We start from the raw sequence: 22,640 nt of genomic DNA on the forward strand, positions 1-22,640 counted from the left end.
ATCGATGCTATAATTAATTAATCAGATGATATGGCCGGTCATATGGTGCACGAAATTATTTACTAGTGTGTTTGTAGAATATATTTAAAATATACAGCACGATATCCCGTTGAGTCAGGCGTTATTTCACGCAACTGTATCTGCTACTACAACTCTGCAGCCACTTGATTCTCATATCAACTCTCAAAGAAACATTTTAAGAGCAACTTCATTATAAAGGCTCTCACAAATGCATGAGTCGAACTTAGAAAATATATTTATACCATTTAAAACTTGCTAATCAAGAACATAGAAGTGCTAAACACATGTATTAAACACTATCACTGAAAACACTTTTATTTCATTTTAATATATTTTTTTCTGTTGTAAATTTATAAGTCAGTGAAAGCGTGTTACAATAAAATATTAATTCGAATTAAAAAAATTGTCGATACACTAATGAAATAGCATAACATAAATGTGCAAATGTCATTGTTATAAAATTTATAGCGTGTTACGCGCAAATGAATAAACCGCCTCGTAACACCAGTTACGCTACAAAGATGTAGTTGATAACGTGGGTGGTATGTCACCACTTATGCAATTTGTACGAAACCACTTCAGTTGAAAGCAATTACTGACCGATAATTATCATCGCGGATGACGATCTGAAGTTAATTAAACAACCGCATTTACTTACTTATTGTAACCTTTCTGTAACACTTTTGAACTAGAGAAAATATTAAGTTACCAACGTCTAAAATATGACCGGATAAAATCCATAAAGTGCTTTTCATAGTCTCCTGTAAATTATTGAGATAAGAGTTTATAGCAGGATTAACCTAGATTTCCGCAGATTTTTACTTCCTTAATGGAAAAAATGAGTTGTTGAATTTTGGTTTTATCTAATATAGTAACATGCACTTTTGTTTTGACATAATCAATATTTGAAAAATAGTTTTATATATTTGATAAAAAAAATTGTTAATAAACGTAGTAAATAAAACAATAATTAAAATATTTTCAAGATTAGACATAAGTACTATCGGAGGTTACCGCTGCTGTTTGACCTTTTACTGTTTACTAAAGCTCCAGTAAAAACACGAGACATTTGCCCCTTCACTAATACTAATTAGTGATATAATTATTTATTATACATAAAAGAAAAAAAAATACATTACTCATTGATAAAATTTCTTAAGAAGAAATTTATTTTGCTACTAAATTAAGAAATGAAAAATCCACAATAACTTATCACAGAATCCAGCTACTGGTTTCCTATAGACATTTATTAAAACTGACCAATTATCAGTCCATAACGACAAAGTGGCTCCCACTCAACATACATTTGTTTAGATAAAACATAAATAAGTAAATTGGTCAGCAATATTGTAAGACAGTTTGACCGATGACCAGAAGTGGGCGCGGCGTGGGCGTAGTATCTTCTAATTATCGTCTGATAGATTAAGAAATGACAGTTACATAATAAACAATACCGTCTGGCTTTTTGTAATATAACAATCAATGAATACAGCGCGTCTTAGACATATTTCTATTTGTAATGTTAATTTATTGTAACAATATAATTTATGATATAACTATAATAAGAACGAAAGCATATGCTGTAAATATTATTCGTGAGTGGTCATTATTCAATGCCTATTTATAGCATTATTGTGATCAGGGAGGCGGTCGACGTCAATAAATTACAAAATGCGTCAACAACTACGTGCAACACTAGACGTGACAATTCGCAGGTTGACCGGACAGACGTCTATCAGGATTTTGCCAAATTACATCTGTTTAGTGGATAGGCAGTATGAATGTAAACAGTACGTGTCCGGGTGCAGGTGGCCAGTTACACGAGCCGATGACAGACGCTTCCGGACGAGAGAGTGACGCGTCGACACCACTAAATATACGAAAACGACAATGAGACGCCCAGCCGCCATCCTCGACGCAACAAATACCTGAAACTGAATGCGTTCGCTCAGTCGCCCGCCAGTCTCAACCTATCCCATCTTATAGAAGGAGGTTCAACAACCGACTACCGAACTAAAGTGACCGACGCCTAGATAAATGCGGTATGCGGTTTAATATCTACCGAGATCGAAATAAATCGCTAGGATTATTGCCAAGTGGAAAATCATTATTATATATTGGACAAGAGGAATTCACTTTGACAATATTTTGACATTGTGCGGTTCGCGGGATTTAGATTCATCCGAAACATCCAAAGTGTTTTATATCATTTTTATATCGTCTCGTGCGCTAGCCGTGGTCTATAATCGTCACTCTGAAGAATTTATTTTACGTTATGAAGTTACAATAAGGTCTTGAAATTTTAATATATTTGCTTGATAAATTGATAGTCTCCTTTACGGAGATTCTGATTTTTTACGTATAAATATATTATAATTTATAAAATTATACAAATTAAACCTCTACTGCAATGCTTGAACAGACAGTAATAAAAAATCTTTAATATTAGTAAACAGATACGTTGTATATTAATTTTAATATTTATTAATTGTCCGATTGATTATATCCGAGATGGATCGATCATTAACTAACGTACTAGCGAGCGGCGTACAAGGCGAGAGAAACTGGCGCCAACCGACCATCTAAGGAGTGCAACTGTACAACCGGACAGCCTATTTAGAAATAATCGGCCTGTATTTTCGACTTGACTTGCAACTTATACTACTGCTTGGCTACGTGATAGATCCGAATATGTTCACAGCTTCGATAATATTTCCGAGCAAGATTGCAAGATCGTTTATAGAATCGTATGCTATATGCGTATACTCAGCTAAATGCCGAAACACCCATTGTCGTCTAAGCATTAATAGTAATAATAAAGTCCTCCTAACCAAATTTAGGCAACCAGACAATCCCAAGACTGACCATTTACATATATCAGTGATAAAGACAATACACAAGGATGTGAACAAATACAGGTGCACTCACTATTCCCTTACTCATAAAGTAAGACAGGATGGCAATTGGGATGAGATCAAGAGCAGGACTAACAACTTTAGATGCTTTCAGAGGATCGCTAGTGAGAATTAAACTCTTGGCTGCTAGTGAGAATTCCTAAGTTATTGGGTTATCACTCCTTATAGAAAAACCCAGTAAATATTTTGTGGTAACATCAATTAACCAACTTTACACAACGTATAAAACTAAATATTCGTCCCGTACAAGTTCTAAATAGGACCGTGTTCACACAATGATATTCACAGAACATTATCTAGCTGAACTAACACAAACGTTACTATTTACCTGCTACTTGATATTGCTGTGTCGATCGCATTTTGTATAATAATATTTTGTAATAAAATAATAACACACTACTTTATTTATAAACATGAATGTGGAGTGTCGAGTAAACGCTTTCATTAACGTATGTGGTTTTCAAAACAATTTATAAATTAATAAACAATTTTATGAAATAGATAATTTTATTTCAGTCACTATTTAGAAATGTCACTTTACAAAATTATGACAATAGACGAGTTCAAAATAAATTAGATATACATGACCCCTTGTGCTAACGCAGGTTAGTCGTACCTTCATTATAATACACTTCTAGGTTCATTTGCGCTTTATCTATCTACCTATTCATTTGAAACAATTTGTCATGATTTATTGAAATAATCTGAGACTAAATATAATAAAAACGTATCGTAGAAAGATTATAATGACAGACATACGTTCGGTAGACAGCGAGACGACATCAGGTTACGACGTCCTTATTAAATCTCCAAGTTGCGGTTATTAAATCGTCAATTCGAAAGCGGACGTTAGCTCTAAGAATTAAACGGAAGAAGAATAATTTTATGATAAAAATATCGGTTCGTAATGTTTAAAAAAAAGAGTACAATTTATAACGTTTTTATTGAAAAACATGGCGATTATTGTACCCACTTGCAACTATTTGCAATTCTGTCAGAAAATCAAAAACAATTTAAATTTAACAATTTTTGTAGCGATTAATATTCAAACTTTTGCGGACGTGTTGATGTTTCCGGCTATGCTTTGGGTGGGCCGCCATTTTATACAAAAAAAATATCATGATTTTTCTAAGGTTATAGTTATAAATTCAAGGTATAAATTCGCAGTTTTATTTATTTTAAAAATAATCTATATTTTCTTAACATCCAGTTTGCTTATTTATAATTTGTTATTAAGTATTAACAAGATAGGTTATACCAATAAGGTACTAAGTGCAGCGAGCCAAACTCTCAAGCAGTAAGGATATGAAAGTCACACTAGCATTTATCCATAACACGTTTCGCGAGCGATTGAGAAGAGTGCTCGGATCCATTACGCGTTGCATGAACAAACAATTTTGCAGCGCACAGTTATTGCAATTAATACTCATACAATAAGCGTGTTATTCGCATAACAGCATTCGATAGGAGTGCTTGTTGAAACTTTCCAACGATGGGTCTGCAAAATTGACATTGGGCGCCAAATGGGGTTCTGTGAATGATTTTAAGTGTGCCGTTTGGCGAGAAGTGGAAGCGGATAAATATTTATAAAGCCTGGATTGTTACTAGCATCGTCAGTGTATTTTTTTATATTTTATTGCGGATGATTGCGCATCTTTGCAATAATTTTCCAAGAATTGAAAAATGCAAAATCGAAAAAAAAAAAATTAATATCAATATTATTTGATTACCTACATATATTCCTTCATCTTTTTAAATAATTATATGAAGTCAAATATATTTCCTTACTAACAGAAAATCTACCAATGTCATTTTGTACCTATACAAAAATCGCCATTTATAGTATCATCGTTTAAGTCCTATACATACTATACTGTGAAATTATGGCCATTCTAAGCATCCGGAGATCATTCATGCACCCGATTGCTTTATTGTGAGCACTTCCGTTTATTACGTAGTAATAGCAACTGGTTGGTGGAACGGAAATGAATGAAATAAATTTAATTTATACACTTTTCGACTTTACGTAACACACCAGTATTAAGTACAGTCGGTGATATTTGAATTTTTTAATCTGTATAAATATTTTGAACTTCGTTACAAACTCATTATTACAATATCGTAATAAATTATATTCGGTAAAATCAAATTCAATTTATTAAGATAACTTGACGTTGATTTGTGATCAAAATTATCAATAGATAATAATTAACTATTTGCAAATAATAATGTAAATATTATCAATGTCCTTTTAACCTATTAGTTAAAGGTCAACATGCTTAGAAATGAATTGTTAAATATAATTAAAGAGCTAAGAAAACCCTTAACAGTTTCGTCTACCATGACTTATCACGACATGATTTGCAAAACATGACGTGGTAAAATATTAAATTATTGCTAATTTATTCATTTGCAAAGCAATCTGTGATTATTAGGCCACGCCTGTTTTTATTCTGAACACTGTTTTTAGTAAATATAGTAATGGTATGACATAGATTAGTAATTATAAAAATTAATTGTCACTGCAAGATACCCTTACTAGAAAAGAGCTGATAGTACGGATTGCTTAATTTTTAGCAAACATAACTTAATAGTAACAACTATCCGAATTCCAAATCCAAATAGGAGCTCAAAATTGAAATCTGTGCCTATTTTGAAAGGGGCCGCAAAAGTAACTTAATATGATCGAAATTCTATATCAATTAATTATTAAATACTTTTTTATTAATTTTGGTTTTCATAAAAATAGCGATAAATATATATACAAAATAATATACTGAAACAAATCGCTGCCTATATTACAGTTCCTACTAAGCTAAACATATAAAATATAATAAAAGAAGAACAAAACGAATGTTAACGTATAACATATACGTTAACATTCGTTCTAAATCAATGAAGTGAAACCAGAATTTTTAAGTGTATTTTTAAAAAAACAGTCACGAAAAGACATTCCGCCTTAGAAAATATCCCGCTGTAGACTTAAATCAGAACGAAATAAGGAATTTGCTAGTAAATATATATTTTACGAAGAGCGATCATAGACGATCTCTAGGTAAAATTCCGTTATTAGCATTACATCACGATTCCGTACGCGTCCGTACAATTTATTGACGGGTAAATTGCACTATTTACGTTTAAATGTCAAAGAGGCAAATTTAGATTTATAAGCAATATTCTTTATTAGGATTAGGAAACAGACTTATTTAATAACGAGATTTCAAGGTCGAATGGAATAAGGAATTCCTTTAGATTCCGATTACATGATTTCTCGTGGCCCTTTATGAATTAAATCATCTATAGTCATATTATTGAAATGTATTTAAGATATAATTATGTACAGTCATGTCGGGTAGTATATTGAAGATGTGCTAATAAATAATAGCAATAAATGATCATATGAGAAAATGTCAACATGGTTCAAGTTATTCGTCATGCAATTACTACCAGTTAGCGATTTATGTGTTCGCAACTTTTGCAATTGTTCAGAATATTATCAACAATTACAAAGATGATATAAATTTTTGTTGCCAACACAAATGTTGAAAATATTTTTATTTTTAGAGATGCTACTTGACGTACCACTAAATGTAACATTTTCTATACATAAATGACGTATATATATTTAATTTTACTTTTTAATCAATCTTTCTTTCTTCATACATGTATTTTGTATATTTGACAATGACAGACTGTAATCAAAGTAACATGATAAGGCGTGTATTAGGTAATTCGGATGATAACGCATTACACATATATGCGAGTGTTCTAAAGTAAATCCTCTTTGAACGAGCGAGCGAACATTCCAATGAGAAAATGAATCATAGATTAAAGCGACGATTGCCTTAATTACGTAAACTTATATCGTATGATCGTCGATTTAAACGTAAACACAAGTTTTCCGCTACGCAATTCCGTTTGTATAAAGGTATAGGTATTTTTAGAAGTATTAAATAATTTACCAAAAGATATTTATTGAATATACTAATTTTCTGCTGCAATAGAGCGCACATTTATAAAATTACGACTTACATATTTTTCACTACAATCTGTTACGTGTTTTGATAAACGTATTATATTCAACCTAAAAACTAGTTATGTTGAAACAAAAACAGTATTGCAATAAACAACTCGTCCTTATTCTGTTGCCACCAGAAAATGACACCCGAATGGTTCCCGAGAGCTAAACAGCTTTAGCTTTTTTATTTTTGAGGACTTATATTTTTAATATTTACTAAGCCTCCACTAATGCATATAAACATTTGTTACAACTAAAGACAATTTAGTTTACGTTGCGCTTATACCTGACTGATAAGTGTTATCTCGGCGAAGGTTGCACCTAAGTTTCGCCAAGTCTACTTACAAAAATACTACCTACTAATTTTATTTAAGCCTGTCATGTACTTACTATCATATTAATTTATAATATAATTATAACAGAAATACATTTCAAAAACAAATCTATACATTCACATAAGAGGATTGATTGATTGATTTAAATCTCTGAATTATCATGCATTGTATTATCAAAATATTTAATTTCTGTAAATTCTACTACGATTTCTCGATACTTTTAAAATATAATCCATCCAAAAAATATTTTAGGATATTTTATTTAATTGCAATGATGCCTAATTCTTTCGCTCTTTGTAATATGATAAGGCACTAATAATATGATTATACAATAGTTAGAAATATTGGCCATTGAATTCCATTGTCATTAACTTTCGCTTTTAATTTTGAGGGCAGTTACAAAATAACTACTCTCACATTTTATATCTAAATTATTCATTGTTTTTAATTTTTTTTGTTCTAGGATGACAGTTTGCTTAGAGCAGCAATGCTCAAGCACAGCTAAGATCCGAAGAGCCGAAGAACGGATGCACGTGCATCGGCGCAATCGCCTAGCGTGCTGAAGCGCGGCTTGCACTTCCGACTCACATCCATTGCCGCGCCATTCATACAACTGCGTCATTCATTTAATTCAAGTTCATAACAAGCCGGCGACCGTACGTGGGAGGAACTCCGTAATTCACCCGAAGAATCCGCTCCCCCGTATTTGTATCTTATCGAAAACTTTTATTATCGATTAAGATAAACGCGATCATATCAGCGATTTGAAGTCGGACCGAAAGAGTCCATAAAATAAATCAGATCGCTCAATTTTCGGTGTCGCATATATCGATTCTCGGTATTGAGTCCGAAACGATTCAAATTCTCTAAGGTATGTAATAATTCACAGGTCCTTAAAAGTAAATTTCTAATTAAGTGAACCCCGCACCTTCTTCGACCGTCGAACTAAGTCGACGGGTTACACGGACAGTTACAAAGTGGTCAAAATTAAATGTCGAGTAACCCAGGGCGCGCGGGCGGCGGCGGCTGTGGCGCCGAGATGGTATCGCGCGGGCGTAACGTCCCACCGTGCCACACTTTTCTAACTTTTTGGTCTCTCGGGTCGTGCGGGGGCGTATTGTGTGCAATTGTAGCACGCGAGGGCACCTCCGGCCGACGACCCGCCCGTCTCGCGCCGCATAATCCGACAGCGTTATGGTCAGCCCGGCGCCTTTGTTGGCTACCGGCTTAATTAGAACCGTGGGTGGCGTATGACACGCCAGGATCTGATCATAAAGGCGCTAAAAATTCTACCTGCCCGAATCTGCGCCGACAACATTCCTATCTCGCGTTTTAAAAAATTAATGCCTATTGTCCGAATCTAAAAGGCGGCGTGTGATTACGCACACCGATACCGACCCGACCGACCCTCGACGTGAGTAAGAGTTCTGGTAAAGGATAAATATTATAACTGAATACTTTAAAGTAATGATTATTTTAGTTAATAACGTTGAGGCGAATTTAATTGAGACGTATGCACTCAAATTCTTTGACCTCGATTAATTTCGTGGAAGCGAGTTCGCTGTGCGTTAATTAAGTGCGTTAATATTTGGTGAGAGCTCGCTAGTCGTTGGCAAAACAAAAGTTATTTTTATTAGATCTTTACTTTGAATATATTCAAAAATTTACACACATTTTACATCTCGTTTATTACATATTGCTATTCGTATAAGTGCAACTATAAAATTGAGTAAAAATTTTTAGTTACAGCTGGACCAGTTATTACGTTAATAGACTTTTTAGATAATGACCTTGAGATTTTTTTTTCTTTTTTTGTGTCATAAGTTGGTAGACTGGCAAATGATATTCGTACTGTACCAAAAATAATCAATAATCACCAATGCACCACCAACCTTGGCAACTAAGATGTTATGTTCCCTTGTGCCTGTAGTAACGCTGGCTCACTCACCCTTCAAAATCTAACAACACTAAGTATTGCTGTTTGGCGTTACAATATGTGATAAATGGGTGGTACCTACCCCTACAGGCTTGCGCAAAGCCTCATCACGATCTATTATAATTGAATTTAGTAAAAAATATATTCTCGCTGAATTTTTTTCGCAAGTTCTTCACAGGTCTGAACTATTCGTTGAGAATTGGAAAGTTTGAATACTAAAATTATAACCTATTACCGTAAAAATATTAAAAAATCGCATTTGTAATAAATATTATCGTAGAAACATAATTGTGCATTAATATAATATCTACATAGCTCCTGTATGGAGTACAAACTTCGTATGGCTTTAAAACCTTTTCTTCTGCGGAATTATTTGAAATGATTACCCAGATTATAATTGTTTATTATTAAATATAATAAATGCTTTTATCATTAATAATAATCATTAATTATAAGGTTTTATGCGACTAAGACTCAGTCAATGATTGATGGATAAATAATTAGAAAAAATATTGAAGCAGATAGATTTGTATGTTAATAATTCAGTAGGCATTAAAAAATAAGCATAGTAAATGTCTACTAGGCGTCATTGGAAGTATAAAAACGAACGTTTCGTAAATTTCCAAATCGCATGTATGTGACGTACAAAATTATGGGATAGGCTTTAATGGCTCAATAGCGATCGATTATTGCCGAACGAATGTAGTCGTTACATAAAAAAAATAAAAACCGGGAATATAACATTAATAAATATGGAACATATAAGCGAAATTAATATTTATAAAAATACCCAGATTGTCTCTAGATGTGCTAGATACTATACATAATGATACATACCGTATGCACAGATAGTTCTTTGAATATGTATATATAGACATATTTGTCAGTTTAAAACTTAACGATCAGCTTAATTATTTATCTTTAAAAAAATCGTCATTCGTTAATATAAGGGTCAAGGTTTGAGCAAAGCGTGGGTTTACCTTTATATATCTTAATAAGAATTCAGACAGGTCACTATTATGTTGAGCCTCGATTTTATATGGTTCAAATATGAGCTAAGATTTAGCGCAGGACCAAGCTCATTGCAACGAGTGCATTGCACATGACGTGACGTCACTCAACGGATCGTTTGTTACGCGCAAGCTTCGGGGCAATGAACCATACACTGAATTGGACATAAGAGTCCTGCGACAGCCATCGACATAACGCAATCCAACCACGATTTACGACATTACACTTCACGCTTTGCAATACATCGTATCGTTTTAATCGCGTTTGCCAAAACTCTCCTTACATTCATAATTGAGTTTAAAATGTGACACAACTCTTAATGCTCTACCTATCTACATTCTTAGAACAATGGGTGACTTTACTAAAACTAGAATAGGCGAAAGTAGACAAAACCCCGATTGATATAAAATTTAACTGACTGACTAACATGTCAACGTCACAAAAAAGCATTTTGTTTCAATTTAATAACATCTTCTATATTTTCAAATAAACAAAAAATGTGAAAAGAGTATTTGCTTATTATTATCATAATCATATCCAACGTAGGTCATTACCGTTTTACCTTTAACAATACACGTATACTATATGTGTGTAAAAAGGCAACATTATGACAATTACCCGACGGAGTCGTACAATGTCACGCAATCAGAGACGCGCAAACACATTTTCATTCCAAATGCAACGCGCTACACAAACAATCTTGTATAATAAAATGCATAAACATTCCAGAAATCAGGATTATTCTCAAGTGTACATGTGTGCAACATTACGTATTCACTAGTGACACACTACATTTCCACCAACCATATTGGCTTTGAGCTCTAACTGTTTATGTTGTATTTATTTAATATATCAATTAGAAGCAATATGTGAGATTTTAATCTATCATCTTGAAATGTTTAACTTTTTTAACATAATATAACGAATACAAAATGTTAGCTACCCAGAGAGAAACGATTTGCTAATCTCTTCAAATCGACCTTTTTACAATATTTATCAAGTATCATATTTCACACAATAAGCGGTACTTTTTAACATATCATATTACCTATTAGAAAAGGTAGGTATTTATAAAAAAAATCAGGTCTACGCTAAAACATGTAATGCTCATATATTAAAATCAGTCATACTATGTAATTGTAATATCATATAATGTTACTATTGACATACTAAATAAACACGTCTACCGCAGTGTGTACAAATAATTAAAACCTGAGTGACCATTAACGTAACATAAATCTGTTTTAGTGTTACGACAGTTCTTTGCGGTTTCCGATGAGAGATTACAATGAGCTTTACTAGATATCGAAGGAAAGTATATCTATACATTTTTTTATTTTAATATTAAATAAACCATCACCTCATCACACAATGACACTGTGAAAATTATAAATTAATTGACCTGATAGAACTTAAGATGTTATGTCCCTTGTGTCTGTAAATACACTGGCAAACTCGCCATTCAAACATGCACACAGTAATACCAGTTTAGCGGTAAATAGTTAATGAATCAATGGTACCAACCCAGACGGGTATGCACATAGTCCTACCACCCGTAGATTAAGATTATTAACGTAGTTAAGATTATTACGTAGCACGTAAAATATCAAAAATAGAATAATTATTATGTGTGCATATCGAGTTTATTAGTAATATTATTGATACCGCCTTCGGGTTACGAGATCATTTGATAAAATCATTGTGCCAAAAAACAAATAATGAATAATATCTAATTATAGTTTCATATAATTAAAGTGTAACAATTTGTATAATCTTATCTTTCCTAGAGGAATAAAATGTGATCAGAATTATTTAATTATTTAACCGGTCAACGTTGACTTCACGTAATTTTCGAGTCAATTAATCGCATCATTTAAATATTTTCAATTCAAACGATTAAATAATTATGAATAGAAATTTCTTTATGACTTGTCCTTTGTGAATCGTCTCTATAGACCCGCCCCCGCGCGAACCTAACGTCAATTTATTGAACGTTAGCTTAGTAAGATGAATGCAGTAGGTGGAAATTGACATTTAATTTTATACCATCAATATCGCCCACTTCCTGAATACGACAATCATAAACACTGAATTAGTAGATGTACTATTAAAATGTTAATAATCAACTCTCTTGTGCGTTATTTAGTGACGAGCCAAAAAAAATACTAATAAAGCGAATTCCTGTTTATTATCCATGTCAATGAAACATTCTTAACTTTAATAAATTAAGCTTTTTTTAAATCATTTTTTGTGCATCTACAAATATTTCAAACTAGTTTTTTAAAGAAATCCATGCACACGCAACGAAAACAGTTTACAATTTGTTACACTCGAATCAGGGATCTAATTTTATCGATACAGTTGTATTTTAGCCATTCGAATCTAATGCAAACCTAAAGCACTATTTGGCGTTTACCCACTACCCGATAACTTAAAACCGAATTATTTGACGCACAGTAGTAAACCCTATCAAAATAAATAACAAACTAAACGTCATCTGCAAATAACATTTACTCTTTTCGCTTACAATTTGACGTGTTTTATTTAAGCACATGTCAGTAAAACATGTAAAAAGATTATATGATTAAATCAAAGTAAAATTTAGTGCGCTTGAAGTGTTTCAGTGTTTCTTTTAATAATGTTATGTTATCACCAAAAAATATTTGCGTTTCTACCTGAGTTCTGTCGTTTCTTCGGGGAATATTTATCTCCATTATATTATACAGATGTTCTTCTTATATTCTATCTTTATAGCACGAAACGCTCTCAACACGAGTTTGACTCGCAATTTACCAGCGTCTTACAAAAATAAATTTAATCGGTTGCTCTTTCGTTGTGAAAGAAAGAAAAACCCGTAAAAACAATTTGATATGTATAACATTAATAAATATAAATATATCTGCGTGTGTTGATTGTTACAAATATCTCATTAATCCTTTGTGACATCGAAATGTAGGTTATTTTCACAATGTTTTCATTTCGTTACTGGTTCATTTTCCGCATAATCAAATAATGTAGACATTATTTACGAAACTTTAAAAAAATGTTATATGGATTTGTTATTTATAACCGTCACGTCGCGTCTCGCTGTATCGTCTAGACGCCGAAGACAACTTTTTTCTCTTCTCAGTAAAATTATTTTTTGGCACATTCTTTGAGATATTTTGCCAAACTTTACTTTTATCCTTTAAAAAAATGAATGAAAGTTGACAAGAGAGTGAGTGAGTCACTGATAGCTAACATCACGCTTTAAATGTCCTTGGTGTCTATTATAATTATTATGTTATGTGTATGACATCGTCCTGGCGCTCAGACAAGGTTAAATGTATAAAATATTTTGTAATTTTATGAACGCAAAGCCGAGAAAGTAGATTCAAGGTGAAAACATTAATGATAGCGATGACGTTTGAGGCGATTTTTGTGCTTTTAAAACTTTTATAATTACTAGACTAATAAAATAAATATCAAATAACATAAATACCCCTTCAACTTATCGTTACTAATTTAGCACAACCGCTTAACATATAAAATGGGCAATCGAAATCAGAACACAGATACAGATCATAGATTCTTCGAGAAATTTTAATCTACATATTCAACAATACACTCTTCTTAAGGTATTCTTTTAATCAAGCGCTTATAACTAATTTATGTTTTAACGTATCCGTAAAACCAACTTTAAGCTGGTCATTTGCTCGGATTGCAGATAAATAGTAACCAAATGCTTACAGCCTTTTCCGCTGATATTGATCTTTTATATTTTATAAATACGTTAAATCACTTTCACCTATAAATCTAATATATAAAAGATATCCGTTGCTAAAGAAATACGACACAATTATAATTACTTTTTTGCAAATATTCACAATTCGAATAATGATTAAAAAACAATTCCGGGTATTCAAAAGATAGAATCGTGATTGAATATTTTATTCTCAGTTGCTAGTCATCACAAGTTGCATTATCTTTTGTGATATATATCAATACTTTTCAGAATTCATATCTCTAAAACAATCTAATGACGAATGACATAATATTTTAATGTAGTAATTTTGAGTTTATGGTTATAATAATTTTTATCGCAAAATGTAAGCGTCCTCGCTATTTTTACATTTACCAAATTTACTAAAAGGTAAATGAACATAATATACTATTCATTTATAAAATATAAATAAATAAAAACACATAAAATATTAACACTCTGCTATTAAGAAAATTTATTTTGTTTATGAGTAACACGTAATTTTATCAACAAAAACTTTATACTATAAATTGATGAAATCGAAATATCTAAGATTATATGCAATCTCATAAACATTGGCGACCAATTAGATAAGAAGTTATTACTAAAAAGTAGGTATGGAAAATCAAGATAATTGAAGATAGAAGAATTATCTAAGTGATAATAATTGTTACGAAATGAAATTGGCTAATGTAGAATCCAAATCTTTTGCAAAATTACGTTTTGCCTGTCAATCAGTCGCGATAAGATTGCAAAAATCGTATCATGTTTATGTTGAGTGTTTACGAAATAAAAAGGATACATTATACGTCTACATATAAAGAACATTATTGCAAAAAAAAAATCTAATTGATATACATTAATTGAATCCATACACCTTTAAATAATCAGTGTAAAGTTAATCTTTAATAATAAATATTAGATGTATTTTAATGTACAAATTAGGTACAAATAAAAAAATTAAACATATTTTAAGTAAAGCAGGAACGGCAAAAGCAAATTAATTCTTGTTATCTCTATTATAATATGATATGCATTGGTTTTGCTATCGATTAATTTATCAAACGTATATGTGTCGTATCTGGTCGTTATAATTACACATGTATTTATAATATTATCTTAATTGGCATTAATGATATATTCACACGCATTTTGAAAATACAAAATTATAAAAAAGTAGCATAAAATTAAATTTAGCCTTCGAATGAAACCTGGTATCTGTCTTGATCTGTGTATAAATACCCTTTTTTGCTTTATGACTGAGATCAATGGAATGATATTATTTAATTAAAAGTTTTATTACCTACATAAGTATTTGCGTGTTGATATTATGTTTAATAATGTTAAAAGTTTTTTTCCGCTATTGTTTCATAGATAAATATATTTAATAATGAAATGATAAATAAATATTTCAAGTATTTCAACCCTACTACTATAATTTCTTTTTTTTTTAAGATTATATCGTATTATAAGTTAATGATATCAGAAAAATGTAAAGTAAAAAAATACAAACAATCATAGCATTCAATATAAAGTACATATACATATTATGTCCTTCTCGAAGTCTTTGGCCGATAAAAAAGATAACTTTTATCACGCGTCAAAAATAGATCACTTGACATTTCTCTGTGCGTGGCATCGAGAAGAAAGCCGATCACCGCTCTCACGTGGCATTGTTTTTATTATCCCATCATACCGGTGATATCGAAATGATAACGATACGTCATCGTCAAAATATCAATAAACCGTCCTATGACGAATTACAGCATGATTAGCCCCCCTCACGACGCCGTTTTGTAAACTAACATCGCGTACGATTTAATTAATCGTGTCGTGCTTACCAGGTCAGCAAATGCGGAATGTAATTATTTACATAAACATTCTAATCCACTCTTCATACATCGCGTATATTTATTTAATAGTGGGTGCATCAAATATAGACGAGTATGCAATGCAACGACGAATGATTTATACACGAAAGATTGATTATAATCTGAATTTAATTGCCCTCGTGTAAGTGATAGTCGCCTGGACATACCGGCAGGGCGTGTAGTGCGACGCGCAGGCTCGTCCTCCCGTAAGTCAGGTGCATGACGACGCGCTGCTACGGGCCCCGCTGGGGCCAGCGTCAGCAGCACCAGCAGCGCCAGCGCAGGCAGCATCATACTGCCTGCACCTACCACTCGTTCTCCCACCTTCTTATCGACAGTCCCAGCCACGAGCTCACTATTTTCGCCGCGCGTGCTCTTTTCGTTCGAATATCAGATGAAGTTTTTATTCGACCGGAGGCTCGCGAGTGGCGAGTGTAGCACGCAACTCGTACACGTCGTTTCTGTGCGACGGCCGAGCCAGACTGAGGCGAGCGAAGAGCGATTTCCCAGCTCGTGCGGGCGAGGGGGCCGGCGCGCCCCTCGCGGAAAACGCGGCGTTAGCGCGGCCCACGGCGGTGCGGGCGGGGAAAATTGCAGCGCCGCCATCCAAGCCGCCCGCCCCGCCGCCTCGCCGACATGCGCCGCGACCGTCGCACAGTCGTGCACTCACATGCACTTGTGCTGCAATTGTTGCCCATTGTTTTAATAAATACTTTTTTTATTATTACAGAAAAGGTATAAATATATCTAAACAACTTTTTATCGCTATAAGAAAAACTATTATATTTACATTTTATTATTTAGTTAAATGAAAACACCCGAGTTAAGCAATGACTAAATATTTTATTGTATATTATATGTTTGATGTTTTATTAAACATACACAAAACTGTAAGGGTAACAATTTTCTCTCCCACTACGTTAGCAATTAAAGCAATACATACATATAACATATTGATATAATACTCGTCTATATGATGTTGTTAATAATCGTAGGTTATATAGTATATATATTATATAGTATATAACCTACGATTATTAACAACATCAACCGGGTTAGTTGCTCTTGCGTGAAACCAGAAAAAACAAAACAAGAAAATTGAGCTCAATATAATTTTAATATCAGCTATATTCATATTAAATACTTACGGCTCAATTTTCTTTGGTTTAACTTACTAATATTACGTTAATGGTAAGCCGGAATTTAGACGGTTAAAGCGATTTCGATTTTAGAATATCATTCATTCCAAACATACTGAAAGCATTAATTATAATAATTTAGTAAATTATTATAAATGTTTTCTGTTTAAACTCTGGCAAAACGCCCAACTAAGCATACCTGTATATTACGAAATCTGAAATAAGAAAATGAATGAAATATTTAAATATCATGTATAAGTACGGGCGTATTTACGTGCATATATAATAACTGCAGACGCTTAACAAATTAAATTAATAGAAACGATTTATTATTGTTGAAATGAATAATGTATAGTTAGCCTGATATTAATGTTAGTGACGCCTTCCTCAGGACATCTAAATATCGCGATACTCGGTAAGTAGCGTTAGTCATCATCATCCTATTTGATATTTATATATCATTTACTCCTTGTAAATATTATTTTCAGCTATTAGCTGAAATAAAAAAATGTAAAGAAAAACTTCAAAACTTTAAGTTTTTTTTTAATTTGACTTTTATTTATGCCGAGATAGCACAGATTATTTCGCTAATGTGACGTGCTAAACTTTAAAAGTAGCTTTGATATCGCTATATTAATAGATAAAGACAAAGATTCAGTATCTACCTTCTCCTCTGCTTATCAAGGCAGAGGATTTTCATTTATTTTTACGTAGTTTTCTTGATTTATTGCAAGTAAGGATCAAAACATACGGATAAATTCACATATTAAGTTTTCCTGAAATTTTTAATATTGATTTTTTCTCAATGAACACTAATTATTCATTTGGTAGAGCTTTGTGAAAGCCCGTCTGGGTATGCACCGCATCATATCTTCTACCGCCAAGCAACGATACTTTGTATTTTTGTCTTCCGATTTGATTGTAGATGAAGGAAAGGTTAAAATTTCTTACGGCGCCAATATCTATGGTCGGTGCATCAAATACTAATAATACTAATAATACTACCTACTACATGAAAATAAATCAAAAATTAAACCGTTGGTAGAGAAAAAATATTTTAAGACCATTATTATTTATTAAGACCATGAAGTTAAGTGTATCCAGTTAAAGTTATTATTACAACAGTAATAACAAATATACCAGTACAATATATATGTACATCTATGGTTACGTGACAGTGAGCTATTAAAATTTGACGTTAATAAATAACATTATGATTTATCGTCTTAGACCTGAGAACATAAATCTGTAAACCTTAATCTCGGTAACTGCCTTACAGATACTGATAAGATTCTCTATTTCTCTTCATTAAATTATATAATTCTCAAGGAAATAATTAAACTTATATTAAATACCAATAATATCTCTGTCTGTATTTTACCTCATTGATTATGAGCCTTCATTGACCACTATACAACTGTACGGACTCATAATGAAACTTTAGATTTGGTTACTTTTTTTTTTACATATATTTGGAACCTGATAAAGACATGTCGATATACATAAATTACTAGACTTGTGGAAGGAAAAGCTAAATTATTTACATATATTTATAATTTAATTTTTTTTAATCAGAAATATATTTATAATCTGTGACTAATGATATAAAGCTACGCTTAATACTATTTATATATTTTAATAAAATCATGACAGCATCCTATAATAATAGTCGAGACTATTATTAAGACAAATTGTACCTCTCAATTAATGTGTTAATATAATAATATTTTTATTGCGATCGTGACGAAGGAACATAGCGGTAACGTCTGTACGTTAGAGTAGGATAGCTTGAAATTCAAAAAAAATTTGATAAATATCGATGTCTTCTGCCTAATTAATTTATCTATCACTCATCCAAATAAATTGCAAAATATTTTTCTATCCACTCTCGGTAGGCACCATCTTAATACCAAGTGTTTTAAACAATAAAATTAAAATTTATACTATGCAGTTTATTTCGAGGTATTCAAATATCTATACCTCTTTAAGGTTTAACCGCTGAACCGATTTAGATGAATTTTGGTTTGAAGGAGTTTGAGGAATGAGCTACTTTTCTTAATTCACCACTCTAGGGGATAAAATTGGGGGGTGACAGTTTGTGTGCTAAATGTAAAGTTTAATATAAATTTCACGCGCTAGTATTAATATATATTAAACATTATAAAAGTCCTTAAAACTATTAAAGTATTTACTATCACACTGTGAAAGTTTTATAACAATCAGATTATTCATTAATTATACAGCAGTTTATTGCGTGAATACCTGAAAAAATAAACAAACAAGAGTTCCTATTTTTTAAATCACTATAAAAACATTAATCATTCATATCAGCGCGCGTGCATGAAGTTACACCTTGATTATCAGAAGGATATCTTACGTATCTACTGATCTTACGATGGATAATTTGATAATGCAAAAATATGACAATCGTTCATAATGATAAGTGTGCAAAAACGTAACATCAAATAATATATGCGTACGCCTCTAACCATTTATAGTAAATGTCCGCATTTTAGAGAAGGTTGTATCTTACACGTGCTAAATAGGCACTAGCCGATGTCTACATACGTACATATCTTTAAGAACAGTAAAGTTCATAAAACAAAGACATGCAGGATAGAATAAAAACATAATTATTTTCAATTTCCGCGGTAGAAAATGTATATATTTTATTTTACTTACGCAAATATCGACTTATAGTACATGGGAATTTTAACATATTTTACACAATTTCAAATAACATTTATTTACACAAGAAAATATTTACCTTAAAGTATCTAGACATAACATTCAAAAAAGCTACCCTACAAATCATGACCGCGTGGAATACATTTCCACGTCGAATCATAATTCCGATAAATGAACCGGCCCTTCTGAGTTATTGCCTTCTGTCAAAGGCAATAAGACGAAATGTTATATTTTTAATGACGGTTTATGCACTATGACTCTTAGCTCTAATTGTCACAACTGCAAACAATATCATTATTATTGGAAGTTGAAACGTTTGATATGCTTACTAAGTGTTAGCCCGCATTTAAAATAACACGTTATGAAAAATTATGAGAGTGAATTTTTATGCTGCACGCGCACATGGTGACATTTAAAGTATATGATGAAGTTGCTCGCTAAACCGCCAATTAAATGTCAAGCTGCTCGAAATAGACAACTTCACATCTTTACTTTTTAAAAAATATATATTTTATTACAAATTTAAATAGATTTTTTTTAAAGTTATAGGCGATTATGTTAGTGGTGAAAAAGAATAAATTACATTTATTACAATAATATATATATATTATTGATAATGAAATTATTATTATGTTATTGTAATTAATTATTAAGCTGCAATCAAAAACTTTTTCAACTACGCCGACGAAGTTTAACTTCTCACGTACATAGACGTACATTTGTACAGGCATCTTTTTTTAATATATAATTTCTCTAAGCCTAATCAAACTTTTATATAATAACGATATATTTACAAAAAAATCGATAATAAAAATTATGAATTTAGTATTAATACATATAAATTATGGATATCTAAGTTATTGGTCCAATCTTTTATTACTTTAACTTAAGCAGCATTGTGTATCAATAATATCTAATAAATATTCTCTTAAATTATTTACAATTACTTTTTCTTTGTACACGTATAGAGTTTAATATCTATTTATGTCTATGGACAATCAATCTATCATCTTATCTATCTATCTAATGGATAGCCGTTTAACACTCTTACTGCGAAAGTGTAGTTGAATGAAGTAGTATCATTTCGAAGTTCTTAGAAGCAAGTATAGTGACATTTAAAGGTGCAGTGTTCTAATGCCTCCAGATAAACCAAAGCCAATCAACTGGCTAGCTTAGCGTAATACGTGTGAGAACAACGTGACAATACACTTTCACCCAGTAGCAAACTACGAGTTTATTCTCTCTTAAATGAAACTATATTATTTAAATATTTTCCTCGAGCCAACTTAAATTATTTTACGTGTATATTATTTTTCGTACGTAATAACAAACGTAAAATTTTAGCCTGAAAATATTTTGCTTTTTAACTGACATAAAAAATAATTACTTACTTGAAAAATAATAAGAAATGTTAGTAATAAAAATAAAAGATTTAAATATAATATATGGTGATTATTTGTACATGCACCGTTTGAAATAACACTAGATATATTTGACTGACTTAAAAAACAAGAAGGAAGTTCTATACTCGTATAGAACGTGCGTGGAGATAGCTTTAACGCTAAATCTCGAGGCGGTCTCGTTTACTTTTCTTTAACTCATTGACTTCATACCTTATCATTTTCGAGAAAATCGTAAAAGAATATCGATGCATACATTTGAAATCTTTTTACAGTTTTTCTTTATATATATAATCATTTATATTGCGCCTTTGTTAATAAGAGTAACTAAGGCAACTTACATTACTATTCATTTACGCACATCCTCCCACTTCCCGACAATCATAACTCAATTTATTTGGAACACCATACAAAAATAAATAACATATTATGTATAATCTTTATATAAATAAAAGTAAATTTCACGCTTTGTAATTTGGACCAGTACATCTATAGTCTAGTCTAACCACAAGAAGACAAAACCCAAAGCGAATTTTGAAGTGACGCGATATCATTGGTCGAGAGCTTGAATAATCTATGATATTTATTATGGATTTGCGTAAAAACGGCGTTTTGAATGTCAACTGCTATCGGAACTTAAAAAGAATATCAATAGTTAAGTGTATTAGTGTTGTATTATAAATAAAGATATATTAATCAAGAACTGATAGTAGGGTAGCACATACAAAAGACAAAAATATTAACACAAGCATATAATCAAATAATAATGAAAAAAAAAATACTTTTAATTGCGACGAAGGAAAATTAATAAATACAATAGGTAGAATTATTTTTATTTTAACAATCACCTACAGCTTCTTTTTACGGTATGTTACGTAGTTGATAATGTTCATGTCTTAATAGATTTTCCTTGACTTGCCTTGGCTGGCATGTACAAAGACGAAGACAAAACAATGGAATGTTAATAGTATTAGGTATTTGTTGTATTATTACAAGCAGTCTATCACAATCACAACTTCGCCTGTTAAAAATTGGACGTTTTATGTTGTCGCGTTAGCGCTTGCCTGAAAGATTACCAATATACTTTCTTAAGCACTTCTACTTTATAAGAGCAAGATTGCTTCTGAACTTCAATTCCATGTAGATATTATATGTCAGACTCTATTTAATACTAATAAGTCTCTTAGGACATTATCATCATAGGCTTTTTTCAATATACACTCATGGACATAATTAGAGAAACGAATATAAAAACCATAGCAATAATACTCAATAGTATATAGTAGTAGATATATATGTATAATAGTAAACTCAGTAGTAGTATAATTCGGGTGAAAAAGAGCCTTCTTGAAAATATTTACTGTTACTTTACCTTTTACTTACTACTTATCAATAAAGTCAGTCCAATTTACAATTTGTCTGCTCACGTTGAAACTAGTGTGATGGTAACGAGGCGAATAGCACTTTTCACTGACAGCTCTTACTTTTGACTTAACTCAAATCATGGAAGGGTCTAAAAAGGAAGACGACTCGCAAATAGATACGTCCAGTATAACATTGTTAC

General features: G+C 31.7%; 1 protein-coding gene across 1 annotated transcript in view; it reads right to left on the minus strand.

Annotated features, from left to right (window-relative positions):
• LOC113403323 (dorsal-ventral patterning protein Sog) overlaps positions 1-16,346 on the minus strand; it is a 72,029-nt gene extending 55,683 nt beyond the window's left edge. The window contains exon 1 of the mRNA XM_026643827.2: positions 16,017-16,346. Within this exon, the coding sequence (XP_026499612.2) occupies positions 16,017-16,143 (127 nt within the window). The 5' untranslated portion in view covers positions 16,144-16,346. The remainder of the gene's footprint in view (positions 1-16,016) is intronic.
• Positions 16,347-22,640: the final 6,294 nt, after the last annotated feature.

This window comes from Vanessa tameamea, chromosome 13 (assembly GCF_037043105.1).
Source record: "Vanessa tameamea isolate UH-Manoa-2023 chromosome 13, ilVanTame1 primary haplotype, whole genome shotgun sequence".
NCBI lineage: Eukaryota > Metazoa > Arthropoda > Insecta > Lepidoptera > Nymphalidae > Vanessa > Vanessa tameamea.